This window comes from Eleginops maclovinus, chromosome 15 (genome assembly GCF_036324505.1).
Source record: "Eleginops maclovinus isolate JMC-PN-2008 ecotype Puerto Natales chromosome 15, JC_Emac_rtc_rv5, whole genome shotgun sequence".
NCBI classification, from domain to species: domain Eukaryota; kingdom Metazoa; phylum Chordata; class Actinopteri; order Perciformes; family Eleginopidae; genus Eleginops; species Eleginops maclovinus.
Genome location: NC_086363.1, coordinates 3,713,785 through 3,734,730, shown reverse-complemented (window position 1 = coordinate 3,734,730; position 20,946 = coordinate 3,713,785). Strand labels below are relative to the sequence as shown.

At 42.1% G+C, this 20,946-nt stretch overlaps 1 protein-coding gene and 5 non-coding genes across 6 annotated transcripts; 4 read left to right on the top strand and 2 right to left on the bottom strand.

Moving 5' to 3' along the window:
* Nucleotides 1–1,148: 1,148 nt before the first annotated feature.
* On the top strand, nucleotides 1,149–13,094 carry tmem214 (transmembrane protein 214). The gene is made up of 17 exons (XM_063902418.1): nucleotides 1,149–1,425; nucleotides 5,988–6,184; nucleotides 6,859–7,009; nucleotides 7,125–7,259; nucleotides 7,789–7,871; nucleotides 8,059–8,164; nucleotides 8,931–9,012; nucleotides 9,197–9,298; nucleotides 9,484–9,625; nucleotides 9,851–9,942; nucleotides 10,079–10,127; nucleotides 10,321–10,428; nucleotides 10,536–10,653; nucleotides 10,874–10,970; nucleotides 11,104–11,272; nucleotides 11,381–11,532; nucleotides 11,985–13,094. The coding sequence occupies exons 1-17, from the start codon at nucleotides 1,278–1,280 to the stop codon at nucleotides 12,109–12,111; spliced, it is 2,058 nt and encodes a 685-aa protein (XP_063758488.1). The 5' UTR covers nucleotides 1,149–1,277; the 3' UTR covers nucleotides 12,112–13,094.
* A 558-nt stretch (nucleotides 13,095–13,652) lies between these two features.
* Nucleotides 13,653–13,740, top strand: trnay-gua (transfer RNA tyrosine (anticodon GUA)). The gene is given in 2 exon segments: nucleotides 13,653–13,689; nucleotides 13,705–13,740. It is a non-coding gene; the product is annotated as a tRNA-Tyr (tRNA).
* A 488-nt stretch (nucleotides 13,741–14,228) lies between these two features.
* On the top strand, nucleotides 14,229–14,301 carry trnaa-agc (transfer RNA alanine (anticodon AGC)). The gene has a single exon. It is a non-coding gene; the product is annotated as a tRNA-Ala (tRNA).
* A 244-nt stretch (nucleotides 14,302–14,545) lies between these two features.
* Nucleotides 14,546–14,618, top strand: trnaa-agc (transfer RNA alanine (anticodon AGC)). The gene has a single exon. It is a non-coding gene; the product is annotated as a tRNA-Ala (tRNA).
* A 5,562-nt stretch (nucleotides 14,619–20,180) lies between these two features.
* trnaa-agc (transfer RNA alanine (anticodon AGC)) lies at nucleotides 20,181–20,253 on the bottom strand. Its single transcript has one exon. It is a non-coding gene; the product is annotated as a tRNA-Ala (tRNA).
* Nucleotides 20,254–20,607: 354 nt separating this feature from the next.
* On the bottom strand, nucleotides 20,608–20,680 carry trnaa-agc (transfer RNA alanine (anticodon AGC)). Its single transcript has one exon. It is a non-coding gene; the product is annotated as a tRNA-Ala (tRNA).
* Between the last annotated feature and the right edge of the window lie 266 nt (nucleotides 20,681–20,946).

The following is a 20,946-nucleotide window of genomic DNA, read 5'->3' as shown; positions in this document are numbered from 1 at the left end:
TGAATTGTACTTATACTTGAAACCTGTCTTACGGACCAAGATAGAGGTTTATTGTCAAGTAAACAAAAGTACATAAGATAAATATTGACAGTGAGGGGTCCATTGGGATGGTTGGTTAAGCTTCAACTCATAGAGGAGGTTTTGAATGCGATCCAAGATGTTTGTGCCAAACACTTGGGGAGTCATTTGAGCGACACTAAATACCCCTTTTGGGAGAAACTTCAGCCAAAATCACCATCTGCTCCCCAGATCCCAGCCAACCTCTATGGTTTAAATGGACGTGGCACTGCTTAGAGATGGAGCCAACAACAGAGAGCGCACAAGGATGACATGAATACATTTCTAGTTATTCATTAAAAGACATTGCTGATCAATCAGCAAATCATCAATTATTTCAGCTAAAGGTCCAGTTGGAAGAAGCTCTTCTGTAGCATAGTAACTTTATAAGCACAATTCTTATTGTTTGTTATCTGGCTTGAGTCAAAGTATTACTAAATGTGTATCTCATTCACAATATGTGCAGTATGTTGACATTGTGGAGAGCTATGCAGCTTTTAAAAGAGGTAGTGTTGAACAGAAATATGCAAAATATACAGAGGAAGGTGCAGGGCTCACACAGTTTTAAAATGAACAAGATTTGCTTACATGATGTGCATTAATGTAATGCATAGTGTGAATGTAAGGGTTGGATGGGGCTCTGTCAGCTGGGATCCCACACCTTGATGAGAACAGTAAATACATCAAATCAAAGTAAAGCCAAATATCGAAAAAACACGTTTGTCTCAGTTGGCATTACAGACTAACAAACAGGAGTGACAGTGCTAAATTACAAACAAAGAGAGAGTTTAAAATACCAATAAAATATCTTAAATAAAATGTGATAAAATACAACTAAAAGACAATATAAACAATAATACAACAATAAATAAAATATAGGACTTAGGATGCCACAACATTTTAAAATGCTTTATTCTTGATGGTTATGTATTCATTACTTTTTTGGGACGCGAAATTGAAAGACAGAGCATCACGTTTGAGATAACACATTTCGACATTTCTTTTCCGTATAAACGCAGACGTGTTTGAATCTGATAGTAACGGTTTGAACCGGTTCTTGAACGCATCACTCTGACGTCACGCCGACAAAAGAGACGTGGCAGGCGGAAGGTTAAATGATCCGAGCCGTTTGAGTAGACCTGTTTCATTCAGCAGGAGGAAGGAGTCGCAGAACTTAAAGAGAACAACACAAAAAACGACCCAGTATCAGGACTGAAAACATGGCTTCGAACAATGGCTCAGTCGGTAAATGGGAGGTGGTGAAGAAAGGGAAGAAAAATACAAACGGAGGAGGCAAGAACCCAAGCGACAAGAAACCCGCAGCCGGTGGAAGGAAAGCCCTGGGAGAATCTAACCAGACATCCAGACGTAAGTGGCCCCTGCCCTGTGACCCATTTACCAAACATAAGTAGTTAAAATAATACCAAAAAACAAGATACTTATGGAGCTAAATCCTCTCTTTTATGTCCATGTCTTAACGGTTATGATATTCATGGAAACGGTGTCTTAACGGTTATGAAAGTCATGGAAACGATGTCTTAACGGTTATGATAGCGAGGGAAACCTAGTCTTAACGGTTATAATATCCATGGAAACGGTGTCTTACCGGTTGTGATAGTCAATGGGAACGGAATCATTGAAGGATTCTCATAGCTGTCAACTGATTCGACATGCTAGCTGTAGCATTAGCATCACGCAGTTAAACTACTTCCTGCGTTCACAATTATTTGTGGTCGGATTTTTCCGGTTCATGTGAGTAGCAATATTTTTGACTTCTCTGATGACATTTTAACTTCAAAATAAAGCATTACTGGCATTTCTGGACAGTGTCGTCCTGGCACATACAGCTAGAAGAAATAATGAGCTTTTCCCAGTTAGCTTCCTAGCAGTGTGTCAACAGAGGCAACGTCATCACTGAGGAGCTGCTTCTCATCTGAAGCATGTGTGAGCAGCTGTGGGACCTTTTTGTCTTTCTGCTGCTGTGACATTTTTGTAAAAGGGCTGTTGTTGCGTTGTAATTCAACAGTGTTATGTCAGGCTAATGACTTGGGCATCCCCTTATTTCAACTTAGCCTAAAGCAACAGCTGTCAGTGTGCTGAGTGATCAATCATCAATGTATTTAGGATTTGTCAGGATACCCATTATCAGTTACTTTTCCTGGGGTTCCCACAAAATATAACTACATGACAACATATGAGACACTTTAATTACGTTCTTCAGACAAAAAAATCCTCTTTCAGATGAATCTACCTATAAAGGAATAAGCCCCTACTTTTCTTACAAAATCCTACAACTAAGGCTGTCCATCAATTATAATTAATTGTGTCAATCATAATAATAATAATAATAATCCTTGATTAAATGCACGTTGTAAAAAAGAAATACCAGAAATCAGAGGGTTTTTGTATTATTATAACATGATTTCTGAATGATAGGCTTGAATACACTTAGCTAAAGCATCTAATATCATGTTTCCCCCTTTGAAAGATGTTTTGAAAGGATAAGGAGGGCCATATCCTGGATTTTTTATCAAAGCAAATATTTTAATGGATCATGCTAGCATGTAAATTGTTATCTGTGTAACCACATCCGGATATATTTAAATATTTGTTAGTTTTTACCTGTTAATCAAAGTGAAACTAAAACATTCTGCACACTTCTGTGACAAGTATAGAGCAGCGATCAAGACTGGATCTTGGTAAATTGGGCAACTGACCCTGTCAGTCCCAATAGCCCAGGGGGCCCAACACCCCCAGCCTCACTGTATGTAAATCAATTTGATCCAATTGACAAGCAAAGCACAATATCAGCTGATGGTGGACATGATGATCAGTTGAAAGAGGGGTCATGGGTGATTACCTGAAGCCCTATTATAGTCTTAAGTGGAGCATGTGTTAGAATCCCTTCATTAGCACCTTTTATGCTTAATACATTGCTGATCTGTAAATGAGTGTGTATAATCAAATTACCACACAGCAAACCTGGAGCCAGGACAGGTAGTGTTCAGAGTAGGAAGGAATTTGGTGGTTGAAAAGAGCTAATCAACTTATTCTTGCCCCCAGCACTTTAATCTACTCATGGGAAAACAACAGAGTTACCATTTTCACTGTGATTCATTAATGGCCTGAGTAAGTAAAACCAAATTACAATTGTTTGATGGATGGATTTGTTTTTTATTTCCAGCCTTCATTACATTCAGTAATCCTGGCAACAGCTGGCCTTATTTATCACACCCTCTCTTTGCAGCAAATTTAAATCTCTCTATTCCACCGATATTTGTTTATGCACCAGTTTTATCAGAGAGTCAGCCGGTCCAAAGTCTGTCTGATCACAGTGACCGTGACTGTGTAAGTTTAAAGGTGATTCTAAGCTTTTGTTTAAAAAGAAATGCATTTCTCTTTTTGGCAAATACTTTAAAACAACCATAGTTCTAATGTGAAGTATCTTCAAATGTCTAGTATTAACTTAGTGTAATCAAGCTGAAGCTTTTCTCATAAAATAACCAGTTTTACTGGAAAAAATAGATAAATACTGACATTTAAAATATTTAGAATAAATGACTTAAAGGCCGAGAAAACTTTAATTAGGCCTCAGCATTACGGAGGAAAGTAAGATATTCAGAACATCTCTGACCAAATACCTCAGTATTGGAAAGATAACAGTAAAATAATGCCAGATAACACAAATCCAACTCTAGGAACACGCTCAGATAAGGCGGTGTAGGAACACTGATTATTTACTCCGTCTTCCTTCTAAATATTCTTTTCTTCTAAACATGTTGGATTTTAATTGCATTTGTATACCTAACTTCACCTAGAGAGGTCATAATTACGACGGTGATTTGAAACTGATATTGAACTTGTCACATTACATGTCCAGTCAAGTTATAGGATATCTGACCACAGCTCTTGTTTCACAGGAGAGCTTAAATGCAGTCCAACATGTAGGTTTACCAGCCACATACTTCGAGGGGACCCTTACCTAAAAAGAGTTGAACGTCTCAGTTTCCCACCGGCAGCTAATTCAATCTGCAAGTAAAAACGAGCAACACATGCCCTGCTGTTGTCTGTGTTGTTGAGAAATATCTGAGAGGGCTTTGCTCTGTGTCTATATGTGAAGCATCCTGTCAGCTATTCTTCTGCTGGTGTGAAAATCCATTCCCAGTCCACCCACCCTGTAAGAGGGCCATGTTGGGTGCATCTACTCGGATTACACCCCAGCAGGCCACCGAGACCCTCTGCGTACAGACACCAAGGCTGCCACAAAAATCACCCCCTCATTTACTCTGTTCACTCAAGTGCTCGTCAGATATCCTAATAGTTTTTTTAAGGTTGCTTGAGGGAGTGGGGGTGGGGTGGGGTGAGTTTGGTAGAGTGATCTGGACCTGTCTTTGAGGATTAATCAATGTAGACTGGAGCTTGTAAAAACTAGAAACCTTATCTGATTTAGGGCTCATTGTTCCAAATTCAAATAAAGTACGAGAATAAAGTGTCACCCCAAAAAAACATGGAGGGAGTGTGTGTGGTTTTGACCGGTTTAGAGTAAGACATTCTGCAGCAAATGTAAAAAAACCAACCAATTAGTTTTTTCTATTTTTACTTTTAGAGGAAACATAACTTTAACTTCTAAATGTTTAATATAGTGTTCATCTGCCGCTTCCAGTTGAGTAAAATGAGTATTTTGGCTAAAAGGCTGTCATAAGCGATGCGCATTGACTGTGTCCGTCCTATTATTCAGATGATTGTACTCGCACTCAGTACCAAAGATGGATTTAAGAGGATTTTGGTCTATCGCTCTTTCAAGTGTCTTTTGTACGGCAGAATCTCAAAGATAATACTAAATGTGTGTTTTGTTTGGAAGGAAAACCTTATAGTCCCGGTGCTGTCGTTGAACATGTGTCATCACTGGTGTTCTAAACTTGTGTCACCGCACATTTGCATAAAGCTATCTTTGGTGGCCTCACTTGTTCCTTTGTTTACTGTATGCAGCAAGAGGAGCTGCTGCTGGAAATGATTGACTTCCTGACACGTGTATGGATATTTGTTTTTAGTATTAATAGATGTGAACAGATTACCTCATTACTCAGTCTCTCAGTGCTTTCCTCACTGATCAACTCTGGTAATGCATACTGAGCTGTGCGATCCAGACCTAACAACTGGCTTCAGTGTTCAGTTCAGGGTAGTGAAAAGTTATCCTGCCTGAACTTTTGAATGGGAAACTGAATCCAGGATGTGATGAAACGCTGCGTCACAGCCCTGTGTTGTACCGACGCGGACCAGTAATAGATTTAGGTTTGTCAGCAGCCTGTACAGCTGAATGATCAGTGAACAACTGCTGAGCTCTGCCAACACACACTCAAGTTTGTGGGTAGGTCTGACTGGGACTCGTGTGTGCAGCCGCGTGGCGTTAAATACTGTAAGTGTCTTTGCTGTGCGACTTCATGTAGGATTGTTATGGAGCTTAAAATGGTATACTTAAAACAGGATTGTGTTCACTTAGAAGTCTAATATAGGCTTAAAATATTTGGTCTTTGCTAACTTATTACACAGGTATATTGGTGTTGGTCAATCTCTAATATGCACTTAGTTAAAGTAGTTTACAAATCGGGTCTTAATGAGTAACACGGGGGAATACTTGCTGCTCGGTGCTTAACTCTATTCCTCACTGGATTGTAATAAGTGTTGCATGAATTTTGTCCTGGATAATAACAGTATATTATGCAAGTCAGAGAGGGAGGGAGGACGCACTGAATGCGAGGGGAGGGAGCCACAGGGAGGGGAATGCCATGGTTTCATGGATTAACTTGATTATCGGGACACAGGTCGCATATGAAGACAGCTTTGGAGACGGAAGGGAAAAAAAAGGCAGCATTTAAAAAACAAAGAAGCACATGTCTGCACGGGTCTCAATTTTCCTTGCTTCCTTTCAGCACCCCTGAAGATGGACCACGAGACCATTTATGACGGCTTTGAGAAGATGGCAAAGAAACAGAGCAAGGAGCAGGTTCCCCCACCGGCCGAGACGGAAAATAAGAAACCCGCATCCAGTAAGCCGTCCAAGAAATCCCAGTCCAGTAGCCCAGTCAGCCACGCTCCTCGCAAGACCCTCGAGGAATCATTCAAAACGGTGAGTAATGCTCGTACCTCTTTCTTATCTCATCTCGACAGCCTTATTGAAATTTAGAAGGGAATCAATTATTCAATATTTTGAAAGATGAACATTCACATAGATGTTTTTGCAGCTGTTATGAATTGTGCACCATTAGCACCTGGTACCCTCCCATCTCAAACTCTCTAATGATATTAGAGAGGAGAGACGCCCATAGAGTTCTGCAGATGAGTGCAATGGTGCTGTGTTGGCATAGGGACAGGGACCTAACAAAAAGTTAACCTGTTATTTAATACCCATGTAGGGGAGCTTTATGTATTTTCCGTGAACCCTCTTATAAAAGATACCACCACGTCTCTTAAGATGCTAAATATTCCACTGTAAATCCACAAGCAGTGGCTGTAAATGTAACACAGAAAGCATTTCATCCTCTGCAGTAGCGTACAGACTTGTCTTTTGGTCATATTTGTGCAGTTTTAGCGGCTGCGAAAGCTCTGCAATCCTTTAATAATTTCACTCTTAGTGACTTGTAAAAGCTATAAATATCTCCATCCATACACACACAAACAATGCTGCATTGTAGCGTCTTCCAAGCTTGATATCACATGCTGAAACCCACTGTCACCTCTGCATAATGGACCGGTTGTTTCTCCGTGTGCAGCCTTAAATGTTTCGTCTTGTTGTCTTTGTAGTTGGATGTTGCGGACCTCAAGCAGCAGCTGGCTCGCAGTCAAACTCTGTTCCCAGAAAACCCTTCAGTGTGGGTCAAAGACCTGGCAGGATACCTCAACCTCAATCTGACTGCGCCAGAGACCGAGCCCACACTCAGCAGCTACGCTCACGGTCAGTCAAACGCAGTCAGAAAAAATATTGTGCGCACTCAATACATCCCTTTATTTTTGACCTGCAGAAAAGTGAAATACGTGTATGAGTTTAACTTTGCTGTTTTTGTCCCCAGACTACCCATACTGCCTTGCAGGAAAAGAGCTGAAGAGCGTGATTAAAGGCCTCATCGGACGCTGCGGGGAAATTCTGCCAGATTTCTTTGACCACTGTGTTTATACGATGCTCCGGGAGATGGACAGACAGTCAGGTGGGTGTTGTGGAAGTGGTTTGAGCTGTGGATCCAAACGTAAGGGATGTGGTTATAACAGCTTAAAATACCTTCAGCTGCAATATCTCCCCTCCCTGCTGTCACTGACAACAGGACAGTGATGTGTCGTGTATAGTTCTTTAGTCCGCTCACATAAATGCTACATGAAACCAAAGTCACCTGGCTTACTTCTGAAATGAATGTGGCGCTCGTATGTGCGTATGGAAAAAGATACGGTGGAGAACAAACATTAAGATGCTGCTGATCTGTGTATAATTAACTTAATGTATATTTTAAGGTGGTTTTCAAGACTTTGTTGCCTTTATCTCACAGCAAACAGCAGTGAGGGAATAAGGGAAGACAGAAAAGTGACTTTAAAAACTCAAATTTAATTTATATGGACGTTTTTCCTCCTGATTTGATTTGGTCAATTGTGTCACTTTTTCTATCTTAGCAAAATGAGAGAATCAGGTCACCAGGGTCAAAGTTAGAGAACAAACAAGAAACGCTGTTCTCTCTTTGCTTCCAGGCGAACCTCTTCACGGCTACAGAGTTTGCATCCAGGCAATCATGCAGGACAAACCCAGGATGGCCACGCAAAACCTGCCAGAGGTGAGTGTGTGTCTTTCAGATTCCCGCTTCACTGCAGTGTCTGCTCGAAAACCACTTTGATGAAGTGGAAATACAAATTCAAAACAGTCGCTTTCTCACCTGGAAACTCCTCCAATGGACTGGGGATTTTTCTTGTGTAGTCACCTTGCAGTATCATGTTGTAATCGTTCCTCTTTTTCTTGTCTAGTTTTTGGAGTTACTGCGATCAGTTCAGAATCGTCCAGTGAAGTGTTTGACCATCATGTGGGCTCTTGGCCAAGCTGGATTTTATGACCTCAGTCAGGGACTAAGAGGTAACAGACATACACACACACACACACACACACACACACACACACACACACACACACACACACACACACACACACACACACACACACACACACACACAGTCTGTCTCTCCCCTTTCTCCCAATTTCCCAACTAAATGTGCTGACATTAATTCTGGGTTGGGGGTAAATGAAGCAACGGTGCCCATCTAGAGCAGCAACACATCCACTGACAGACATCTGTGAGCCTGGTGCTACTGACGCTCTGATGTGGGAGGCAGAGAGTGGGCACACATGGGGGGAAAATAATCTTTAAAGATTACATAACAACCTCCCTCTGCAAAATTAAATTGGTGAGCACATTTCGATTGGCCCGAGGCAAGGAAAGACGACTCTGAGGAAGTTTTCTAAATCTTTGTATAAATAATGGAATAGCCTCGCTAAAATGTGATAGAAAACACTTTAATCTGGTTGAAGCAACCCAAGAGTTTCCTGTCTGAGCGTCACACTCCGACACGATTTAGATGTTGCAAGAGACTGACCTGATATTGAAATATTTCCACTGGGATGTGCAACAAAGTAGACAAAGTGGTATCTTAAAATGGGGACAGTAAATGTCACAAGAGAAAGATTACAGCTGAGATGACATCTTTTTTTCCCTTTCATACAATAAAAATGCCATGTTTTTCAGCTGCAATTGCTCCTTGCTTTAAAGAAAGGCCGGCTGTTGACAGTTTAAGGAACTAAAAGTCCCCATGAGGTGAATTAACTGGTTTATTTTGTGTTTCAGTGTGGCTGGGCATCATGCTTCCTGTGCTCGGAGTGAAGTCCTTGTCTTCATATGCCATCGCATATCTGGAGAGACTTCTCCTGTAAGTCTTCCTGATGTATATATTGCTAATTTATTAGATTTTCCCCTTGCTCATGCATGCATTTACTAATAATTGTTCAGTCTTTTAACAGTTGAGGTATGTGTTGTTAGTGTACAGTGTTTTTAATGTGTGACTGAATGACTCCGTACCATACCGTGTGCTAATTGTTCTCTTCTTTACCCAGACTCCACGCAAACCTGACAAAGGGATTTGGCATCATGGGGCCCAAAGATTTCTTTCCTTTATTGGATTTCGCCTTCATGCCCAAGAACGCCCTGTCACCAAGGTGAATGAAACTAAATGAAACCCAGTCCCATCAGTTTCTCTTGATTTATTTTTGAATAATCCCAAAAAGAGAACAGGTGGTTGGCGCCTCGCCTCAAATACTTAATCAAACAAACACAGTTTTTCTACCCAGTGAGTGTTTCCTTTTTAAAAAGTTATATAGCAACATGTTTTGCTGGTGTTCAGTCTGCAGGAGCAGCTGAGGCGTCTGTACCCTCGACTGAAGGTCCTCGCGTTCGGAGCCAAACCCGAGAGCACATTACACACATACCTGCCATCCTTTCTGTCCAGAGCCACACCACACTGTCCGGATGATATGAAGAGAGAGGTAACACACACACACACACACACACACACACACACACACACACACACACACACACACACACACACACACACACACACACACACACACACACACACACACACACACACACACACACACACACACACACACCTTTTCTTTTGAGTAGGATGTGATCTTGAGCTTTTCTCTGAGCTGAGTATTGCATCCTGCAGAATTAAAGTTCCCTTTCTGTCTGTTTTTCTGCAGCTGCTCAGCAGTATGACCGAGTGTTTGTGTGTGGATGTCCAGAGTCTAGGAGTGTGGAGGCAGCTCTACACCAAACACTTACCCCAGTCCAGGTGAGTCATACAACGTGATCAAATAGAAAGAAAACACTAAATGAAGATGCTCTGTGGAAAAAGCATATGAAACAATGTGGATTTCTGCATTTGAAATACTGATGGATGAGGCTGACTGTTTGTTTTCTTTCTCCAGTCTGCTGTTGAACCATCTAGGGAAGTCATGGAAAATCCTGCCACCAAAGGTACGGCTCCTCCTGCCACACTCACCTCCCTAGGGACAGTTTAATTAGAGCATTACGGCATGTTTCCATCTCGATATATGAATAATTTAAACATACACAGCAGTCAGGTTCTAAATTTAAGAAAGCCTCTTCTGGAAAACTCTCCTTTCTGATATCTTGTGTTTAACTGTTGTGCTTCCTTCTCTATCTTTAGCTCCGGAAGAACCTTGAAGAAACGATCCAGTCCTTCAGAGTGACCAATGAGGAGATGAAGGACACCGTCGAGTGTCAGGAGCTTCAGGACTGCAATAGCCTGTGCCAGGTGAGGCGGACTGTCACTGTACAAGCCTGAATTAAGCTTCAACAATAAAGGTACCTAACATAAAATAGAGGACTGTATTTTTTCTAAGCATTTCCGTTTGTCTCCAGAACCTGCAGGTGAAGATGAAGGGGCATGGGTTCCCCTGGTCCAAACTGTTCATGGTTCTGCTCGTGTTTGCCGCCGGCTTCATCGCACAAGACATCAGATCCCGCGGTTCCTTCGCAGGTTGGTCTTGAGTTTATCTTCATTTTTACATCAGAACATGCAACACATTTTTCCCCTTCATGTGTTCGGCCCTGCATCTGTCTGTTTGCAGCTTATATAACATACTGCTGGATGCATCAACCATGAGCTGATGCTTTTATATACGCCTTGGGTCTATTTGGAGTGCACTTTATTATTTGTTCCCGGTTTTTGAGGTCTTACAATGTCTGTTGTGTTTCAGATTCCACCACAGCCTTGCATCTGCGCAACTCAGGGGTCACAGCCGTGTCTCACCAGGCCTTGAGCAAAATAAAAGTTTACTCATCACAGGGCTTCAGGTACGACCTCACACACGCACGCTTATGTCATTACATGTATCTAAGTAAAATGTTTGTCACTCTTTCGTCCCACAAAGTAATTAGTCATCATTTGACTTCATGTTTTTATTTTGTGTTTCGGCTTGGTCTGTAGCTGGTTGGAGACGAACACTCCTCATTATTACTCTGCGTGCGTGCGGGTTTTGGGGCCGCTAATGGACCAAGGCATGGAAGGAGCAAAATCAGCAGCCATCTTCATCTCCGAAAACACAACGCAGTTTATTCTCTGGGTCAAAGAAAAGACGCCACAGGCCATAGATTGGGTAAGGCTGGAAAACTGTCCCTTCGATGTTCACCTCTTTGAATGTAACAGGATGACATGGTTGTATAGTACTTATTTAACTTGAGTTTTCCCTCTGTGTGTTCCCCAGGTGATCACCAACACCCCCGACAGTGTGTTCCAGGCATTGGCATATTTAAAGGAGCTGCTCCTCTCGCTCCATCAGAACTACATCCTGCCAGCGCTGGCGTTCATCTCTGAACTGCTACAACGAGCGTGGACACACCTACAGGAATCCTGCAAGTCAGTACCTCCAGAGCTTCTTTTCACTTTTATTAAATGATTAAACGGCAGCTTTATCTCCAAATCCAATCCCCACTCCTCCCACTGGATATTTTTGAAAAATACTTTTAAAAATGGTGGTTTAAATGAGCAGTACCTCTTTAATTCTGATAATTGCAGAGGTGAATCAATTAAATTGCTCGTCGTTTTTATTCAACCATTTCACAATTATTTTAGTCTTTACTAGCTGAGACATTTATCAAGTTTTAAGGATGAATTTCAGTAAATCACAATCTGAGAAACATGGTAGTAGTTACTGAGAACATAAGCTTCACATACAACTCAGTAATTGATTTATGAACATCCTGATCCTGGTATCCAAATGGAAGAGCTGAATTTATTGGGTTTTTTTAACCAGTAAGTTGAAGGACAAACCCTCAAAACATTCCTTGCTTTTGTTTTCTCTCCTGCAGCGGCGAGGTTTCTGTATCATGTCTGCAGGGCCACGCTCTGTCCTTCACCAACTCCACGTGGCAGCTGCTGCAACACACGACATCAGCCATCAAGACGTGGGCTCAGGAGCTGCTGACACGAGCGTGATGACTTCACCGGCGCTGACTTAATTTACACACTCAATATGATGAAGTTATACACACACACACCCTGACCCAAAATGAGGCTGTCTCTCAAGCCGTGACTGGACACTGTGGGGTCAGACAAACACACTCTCACTCAAAAGGACTCTTCTGTCTTGTTTTGGCTAAATTTTTAAATCAGTTTGATGTTGTATAATATTTTTTTCTACCAATCTTTTTGTCACCGCTGGACGCAGAGGTCTTATCTCTCTCTCTGTTTCTCTAGCTCTTTTTCTCTCTCCCTGAGTTTTTCTACTGCAAATTTCAGCTGTTGCGTTAACCTTTTGGGTTAAACAGATTGTGTAATTTATAAAAAATGTAGGTTTGTAGATGATTTATAAACCATTTTTATTTAAAGATATATAAAAAAGTGTTATGTAAAAAAAACTTGGAAAAGGGCAGGGAAAAGACCCCAAAAGATATTCCAGACTTTTGCAGGCCGCTGCAAACCTCATCAGCTTCATCACAGATACTTGTGTGAGTCGGGGTCAGTAAGCCCTTCAACAAACCATAAAATCGGTCCAGTATTTAAAGCAAAATATACTCTGGGTTAAGGTCATACAAGTCTAGAAGAAGAAGGAAGAAATCTACCTGCTGCCTTGTCTGTCCTGCACATCTTCTCGTTGCTGCTTGGTCATCTCTCTTCTGTTTCTCATTTCTTTTCACTCGCCATCTGCTAAAAGCAGTGTACTCATACTTGAAGGCTGATGATATTGTGTGTGTGTGTGTGTTTGTGTGGATCAACAAGCTTGTTCTTAATAAGGGGATCATGTTAAACCCTGTGCCAACGTCTGCTCTGTACGCCAAGATATCACTTAAGAATAATCCCCTAACATTTCTAACCAGCTCATTCACTAACCCTTGTTAACAAGATGTTGGGTGGATACGGCGATGACTAATGTCTTACTTTGTAATGTAAATGATTTATAATAAAGACTTCAACCTTAATGGTCGGTTTATCGGTTTCTCTTATTAAAGCAATAGGAATATGACACATTTATTATAATGAATGAATAATATTACATTTAGTTAAAATAAAACTATAATAATAAACATTTTACATATTGTAGATTTTCACCACATTGTAAAGATGTAGGTCACAATAAACGGGAATGAATACCGCACAAAAATATACAATTATTATTGAAGATAACATTATCAGTGTGCTAACACTTGCCTGGGTTCATATGAAGTCTATTTTCGACATCGTATACAATCAAAAAAATAAATGTTATACGATAGTATGGATTTTCATCACTCAAATTCACTCCTGTATAAAAAACATGCAACCTGCACTATTAGCTTTTATATCAGGTGGGATTTTACTCATTTGCTGATGTTTTCAATAGTTTTACTGGGAAGTGGTTGCAGCCATGCAGCATGGTAGCAAAACTGCAGTGCGGGAGGGGGACACCACAGGCTTCAACACAACAGAATTGCCCCAAAACAAGCAATTTCATCCTGAAAGCAGGAAAGTCGTGTCGTTTTGCTTTACTCACATCAGCCCCTTCGATAGCTCAGTTGGTAGAGCGGAGGACTGTAGAGTCAATCACAAGACATCCTTAGGTCGCTGGTTCAAATCCGGCTCGAAGGAGGTAACTTTTTAATTTTCATGAACTTGGAGTTGATCGATTTGGTTAAACTAGCAGAATACGGTAGTGCTAGTAAATGAACGTATCGCATGTTAGCAAAGTTTACCACGTGTGTAAAATTAGTTTGATTTCCGTGTTAACTACAACCGTTAGAAATTCAACGTGTTTTTTTCAATGCTGCTGACATTTACGTTAACCTCTATATTTAAAGTGAGCTTTAAACACTCATAACTAAAGTTACTATTCTGACAAATCATACAGGTAACAGCTTTTCTTCTAACACTGGACCACTCTTCAACCTCAGCACTATTTCCTTTCAACTAAATCATATATTTGCCTTGCGCATCTATTGAATGATTCTGCTTCTAAAGAAGTATTGTATATTTATTTATACTTCACAAAGATAAAGAATAAAGTCTTCTTTTTACTCATCAAATCCATGGTAAACGTGGAGTATATGATTCAGTAAAGCATAGGAGCAGTGCAGCATGGGGGATTAGCTCAAATGGTAGAGCGCTCGCTTAGCATGCGAGAGGTAGCGGGATCGATGCCCGCATCCTCCAATCACCTTTTCTTTACTGAGTTAGAAGTACGCTTTTCGAGTCGTGGACTTGAATAAAAACATGTGCATCCTATTTATATTTTTTGTGCTGGGTAACAATATAATACAGTTTCATAAACATACAAGCAATATACCATTGAATTTGTATTTTAAGAGTATGCGTTATCCTCATCTCAATGTAAACTACTGTATGTAGGCTCCACATCTTCGTTTTTATTCTTACGTCACTGGAGAAAAGGCATAACGGGGGATTAGCTCAAATGGTAGAGCGCTCGCTTAGCATGCGAGAGGTAGCGGGATCGATGCCCGCATCCTCCAGATATCCTTTTTAGATATGGAGGAAGGATATGAAGGGAGATGATACAGAAGTTGGATGAGTACAACAATAAATAAGTACACGAATAAATAAATGAGGAAATAAATACAGGCATAAATAAATGAAGGGTGGAAAGATAAGTTGGAGGAAGGAACATCACATATACATATATATATTTCTCATTTTTATTCAATATTTCTCATTTCTATTTTTAGTTTTTGGTTCTAAGTATTTGTTATTTGTTTTACTTCTTTTTGTATTTGGCTGCTGCAACGACAACAACAAAATCCCAGTTTGGGATAAATGAAGTATTTCTGATTAGGGATCGACCGATATGCTTTTTTCAGGGCCGATACCGATATCAATTATTACCAAAAAAGGAGTCCGATAACCGATATGTAAAACCGATATTAAAATTTTTTTTTTTTTTAAAACCAGTATGTCAGTTGTCAAAAAAAAGGCGATATGCAGCAGAAATGTAATTCAAAAGTATTTAATAGTTCTTATTTTGTAACACAAAGTGTAGGGAGCTGCCTGCAGCATTTAAAAAAAAATATGCATATAATGTAAAATCATAGAAAAATAGAAAAAGTAAATCATATCACTCCCTGATGTTTAATGAACTGAAAATGACAAACTAATGAATTAATTGAATAAATAAAATCACTCCCTGTAGATTAATGAACCAAAAAATGGCCAAAAAAACCACTTTGGTTTACTCAAATCTAGTATTCCCAATTTAGCAAGAGTAGGTTATGGTGGAGGAAGCAGAGCTTTTCTGCATTTTCTCCAGTGAGGCGGCTTCTGGTTTTTTCATATATAGCAGAGACCTCACTGAACACACGCTCACTTGGCACAGAAGAGGGTGGGGCACACAGGAACTTCCTTGCCTTTGGAGCAAGAAGCTTGAAACGGGTCTCATGTTGGCATATCATATCAACATCTCAGGTGATTGAGGTGTTTGTTTTAACTTCTTATTTGTGCAGTTAGCAAAGCACGTCATATGACAGGCCTACTGAGGTGACTTGCGCCACCAGTCATCCATTCACTCGCAGCGATGCAGATTGCAGACAAACGGACGGTCATAACTCGTAACAATAATGGGCCCAAGCCCGTATGACAGTCAAGTTTTTGACCGAAAAATGTCACGTTTATCTTGCTGTATCCACCCGTTGACCAATAAAAGTTTAAACAAATCTGATTTATCGTCAGTCAATTGCGACCAGGTAAGATAAACAGCTAGCTAACCCTCTCCATAACACTGCCTGAAACATGTTATAAGTTAGCTCGAGTGGGCTAAACCTATCGTCTATCGTCTGTGACTGTCAGGCACTGATGAAAACTGAGGTTTAGATTGGTGTAGGCCTATTTATTAAAAATGCTTAGGGAAAGTGAGTAAAATGTAACAAATGATATCGCTGGTGTTTCACAGAATTTTAGCTGGGACAGAAAACTTTTACTGGATAGGTAGATTTAAAATGACGAGTGACATCAGGCGAACCACGCTCCCTCCGTTGCGGACACTGATGTAACTCATAAGAAAACGAAATTATTCCAAATTAGTTCAATACAAATATAAGGTCTATAGACTACAGCTATATGAACTACCAAATTGTGAGACATTTAAACGTAACGTTACGTTTTGTAAATGGCTAGCTAGTTTGGATTATGTTTCAGTAGTTAGACTGACATCTATTAAGGCTCTATTGGCGAACTAGTAAACTAACGTGCATCAATCGGGAATTAGCTAAATGGAGGAAATGGGCGCTTTGCTTATGGGTCCGGAATGAAAGAGAATAGCTTACAAAGTGGTGTTATTGCAACTTCAGTGTAGTGGATTGTGATTCATTGCAACTTCAGCAATGAATGTACGTTACCTTACCTTTGAAAAAATAGCTCCGTACCGTTGAAGCCCATTCTGCTACTGCCTCGCTGAGAAGCCAAACTGTTCTGAGCATTCAGTCCTCCATCCTGATTGGCTGGATCCGTGCTCACTAACAAATCAGATGGTGTAGTGGGTGGGACAATGCTATCGACCACAGAGTGGCAAACGCAGGGAGTGAGAGACGCTTTACAGACAAAGTAGCGCGTTCCATTCTTTATCCATTTCAATTCATTTTAATCACTTACTTCTTTATTTGATTCCATGTGTATTTATAGTCATGTATTTCTGTAATTATTTGTCCACTTATTTATACACACTCATGACCGAAGCTAAAGCAAGCTTGAGCAAGATGGCGCCGAGGATGGCTGCCGTGTCTCGAGCTCCTCAACAACTCCACATCTTAGTGTTTTTATTGTTTTACTTTGTTGGTTGTTTTTAACTTTTTTTGCAACATGCAAACCGCCCAAGCGAGCCCTATCATCCAATATGATAGAGAACAACTTTTACAGATCAGGTCGCTGGTGGACAGCAATAATCCACGACGACCTGCAAACAATGGAGAGTCTCCGTGTTTACCTGCTGGAGCTCTACCTGTGGAGCGCAGGAGGAAGAGACCACGAGGTTCCCGGGCCGGGGTCCTGGTCAGGCTGAGGAAACGTGAAAACAGGCCTCCTCTACCGAGTTTACTTCTGGCAAATGTCCAATCCCTGGATAATAAACTGGACGAACTCCGTAGCAGGGTGGCATTTCAACGGGACATTAAGACCTGTAATGTTTTGGTTTTCACGGAGACTTGGCTCGACCCCACGATACCGGACGCCGCCATTGCTCCACACGGATTCTCCATTCATCGCCAGGACCGGACAATAAACTCAGGGAAGAGCAAGGGAGGAGGTGTCTGCTTCATGATTAACAACAACTGGTGCTCAGATGTGGAGATCATTTCTTCGGACTGTTCTCCCAGCCTAGAGCACATCATGATCGGATGCCGGCCTTTTTATCTGCCGAGGGAGTTCACATCTGTTGTTCTAACAGCAGTGTATGTTCCGCCGCACGCTGACAACAACACAGCGCTGGAGGAGCTGTATGGGATTATCGACAGGACAGAGACTTCTCGGCCAGAGGCCGCATTTATTGTGGCCGGGGATTTTAACAGAGCCAACATGAAGAAAGTCCTGCCGAAATACTATCAGCACGTCAGCTGCCCCACGCGCGGTGGAAATACACTGGACCATGTTTACACTCCTTTCCGGCATGGATATAAAGCCCTCCCCCGCCCCCCCTTCGGCAAGTCAGACCACATATCTCTTCTTCTGCTCCCCGTTTACCGGCAGAGACTGAAGAGGGACCGACCTGTGACAAGGACAGTGCAGCGTTGGTCCGAGCAGTCTGACTCTGCTCTCCGCCACTGCTTTGGCATCACGGAGTGGTGTGTGTTTGAGGAGGACGATATAAACACACACACTGACGCGGTGATTTGCTACATCGGCAAGTGCATCGATGACGTCGTGCCGCGGATTACTGTACGGACATTCCCAAATGAGAAGCCCTGGATAAACGGCGAGGTCCGAGCTAAACTTAAAGCACGGGCCATCGCGCACAGCGGCGGTGATTTGGATGAGTACAGGAATTCCAGGTATGCACTCCGGAGAGCTATTAGCAGTGCGAAAAGACAATACAGGGACAAGGTGGAGTCGAACTACAAGGGCTCCAACGCCAGAAATATGTGGTCTGGACTAAAAACAATAACAGACTACAAAAGGACAACGAGTGGTGCTGAGGAAGTGTCTGCATCTCTCCCAGATGAACTGAACACATTTTATGCACGCTTTGAGAAGCCCCCGGCTGTGGAGGCACAAAAGGCCCAGGATCCCTGCTCACTGGTTTTAACCAGTGCAGATGTGTGTAGATCTCTGAAAAGGATCAACACACACAGGGCTCCAGGACCTGATGGCATCCCTGGCCGTGCTCTCAAGGTGTGTGCAGTTCAGCTGGCAGATGTGTTCACAGACATTTTCAATAGGTCACTGCTCCAGTCTGTAGTCCCCACATGTTTTAAAGAGTCCATCATTGTCCCTGTCCCCAAAAAGACAAAACCCATCTGCCTCAATGACTACCGCCCAGTTGCACTCACCTCCATCATCATGAAGTGCTTTGAGCGGTTAGTCAAAACTTTTATCACCTCCTCCCTCCCTGACTCACTGGACCCCCTGCAGTTTGCCTACAGAGCAAACAGGTCCACGGATGATGCCATCTCCCTCACCCTCCACACTGCCCTCTCCCACCTGGACCAGAGGAACACTTATGTGAGAATGCTGTTCATTGACTACAGTTCAGCATTCAACACCATTGTGCCCTCCAAGCTCATCATTAAGCTCAGGGACCTTGGGCTCAACAGCGCCCTCTGTGACTGGATCATGAGCTTCCTGACGGGCAGATCCCAGGCAGTGCGGATGGGGAACATCACATCCTCCACCTTGACCCTCAACACCGGAGCCCCTCAGGGTTGTGTGCTCAGCCCTCTCCTCTACTCCCTGTTCACGCACGACTGCGTGGCCACACACAGCTCCAACACCATCATCAAGTTTGCTGACGACACGACCGTCATCGGCCTGATCACAGACGGCGACGAGACGGCGTACAGAGAGGAGGTCAGAGCCCTGACATCTTGGTGCCAGGACAACAACCTCCATCTCAACGTCAGCAAAACAAAGGAGCTGATTGTGGACTACAGGAAGAGGCAGAGAGAGGCACACACACCCATCACCATCGACGGGACTCCTGTGGAGAGAGTCAGCAGCTTCAGGTTCCTCGGGGTAAACATCAGTGAGGACCTGACATGGACACATCACACCAGGGTCATATCCAAGACGGCTCGACAGCGGCTCTTCTTCCTCCGCAGGCTGCGGAAGTTCAACATGGACTCCAGGATACTCTGCAACTTCTACAGGTGCACCATCGAGAGTATCCTGACTGGCTGCATCACCGCCTGGTATGGCAGTTGCACCGCCCTCAACCGTAAGACTCTACAGAGGGTGGTGAAAACTGCTCAGCACATCACCAGGACGGAGCTGCCATCCATGGAGGACCTCTACACCCAGCGGTGTAGGAAGAAGGCCGGTAGGATATTAAAGGACCCCCATCACCCCAGCAACAATCTGTTCTGTCTGCTGCCGTCTGGCAGACGGTACCCGCAGCATCCGGACCAAGACCACCAGACTCAGAGACAGTTTTATACCACAGGCTATAAGACTACTGAACTCCTGAACTGTGTGAATGTCTACTCACATCTGTTTATAGTACACACATACATATATATTATACACATCTGCCATACATATCTGTTTATAGTACACATATCTATATATTATACATATCTGCCATATACATCTGCTATACATAATATATGCATCTGTCCATACCTCCTCATTCAACAGTGTAAAGTATTTAAATACTCTCAATGTATTCCACATATGTATATATTTCACATCCTCAAATCTTTATTGTTAATATTGTAAATATTCTTCTCTCTTTTTGCACTACTTTATTTATCTTTTGCACCATGCATGTTGAGTTGTTGGAGGAGCACGCGACATAAGATTTTCATTGCCAACATATACGCTGTATCTGCTGTGCATATGACAAATAAAACCTTGAAACTTGAAACTTGAAAGTTGTTTGGAGGATGCGGGCATCGATCCCGCTACCTCTCGCATGCTAAGCGAGCGCTCTACCATTTGAGCTAATCCCCCGTGATGCCTTGAGTCCAGTGACGTAAAAGAAAAAACGGAGATTTGGAGCATACATACAGTAGTTTATGTTAAGAGTTCGGATAACACATGTACTCTTAAAATGTAAGTTTAATGGTATATCGCTTGTTTGTTTATTAAACTTTATTGCATTTCAAAACGTTAGAAATAAGACTCACTGTCTGCAGAGAAATCATCTTGACTCCAGAGTAACATGACAGGTGAATCTGCTGTTATAGTTTGGTTTTAAGTATCTTTATAATGACACAGTTTCCGGCAACCTTTAGTATAAAATGTGGTTTGTCAAGACCAGGATTCGAAAAACATATTTGTAACTCAGTATAGAAAAGGTGGTTTTGGAGGATGCGGGCATCGATCCCGCTACCTCTCGCATGCTAAGCGAGCGCTCTACCATTTGAGCTAATCCCCCGTGATGCACTACAGCGGATGACGTGGCATTTTATAAATAATCCACTGGATCAACGTATAGTTTTTGATTGAGTTGTTGAGTCAATGTCAATGAGTGGGGAAAATGTATATTAGTTAAGATGATAGCAGAGAATCAGCCACCTAAAAGGTTAGGAATACCATCAGCATTTCAGACCTGCAGACTGTCCAATCTGTGGCTTAGATGTGTTGATAGTGCCCCTTACTGGAGAGAGGAAATAGCTGCAGTAATTTTAGACCCTGCAGGGT

Bases quoted from the DNA above. Each gene is read 5' to 3' on its own strand.
- tmem214 (XM_063902418.1), top strand. From the start codon at position 1,278: ATGGCTTCGAACAATGGCTCAGTCGGTAAATGGGAGGTGGTGAAGAAA. The intron at 8,165-8,930 runs GTAACAGACATA...TTTGTGTTTCAG, and splicing joins CCTCAGTCAGGGACTAAGAG to TGTGGCTGGGCATCATGCTT. The intron at 9,299-9,483 runs GTGAATGAAACT...GCTGGTGTTCAG, and splicing joins AAGAACGCCCTGTCACCAAG to TCTGCAGGAGCAGCTGAGGC.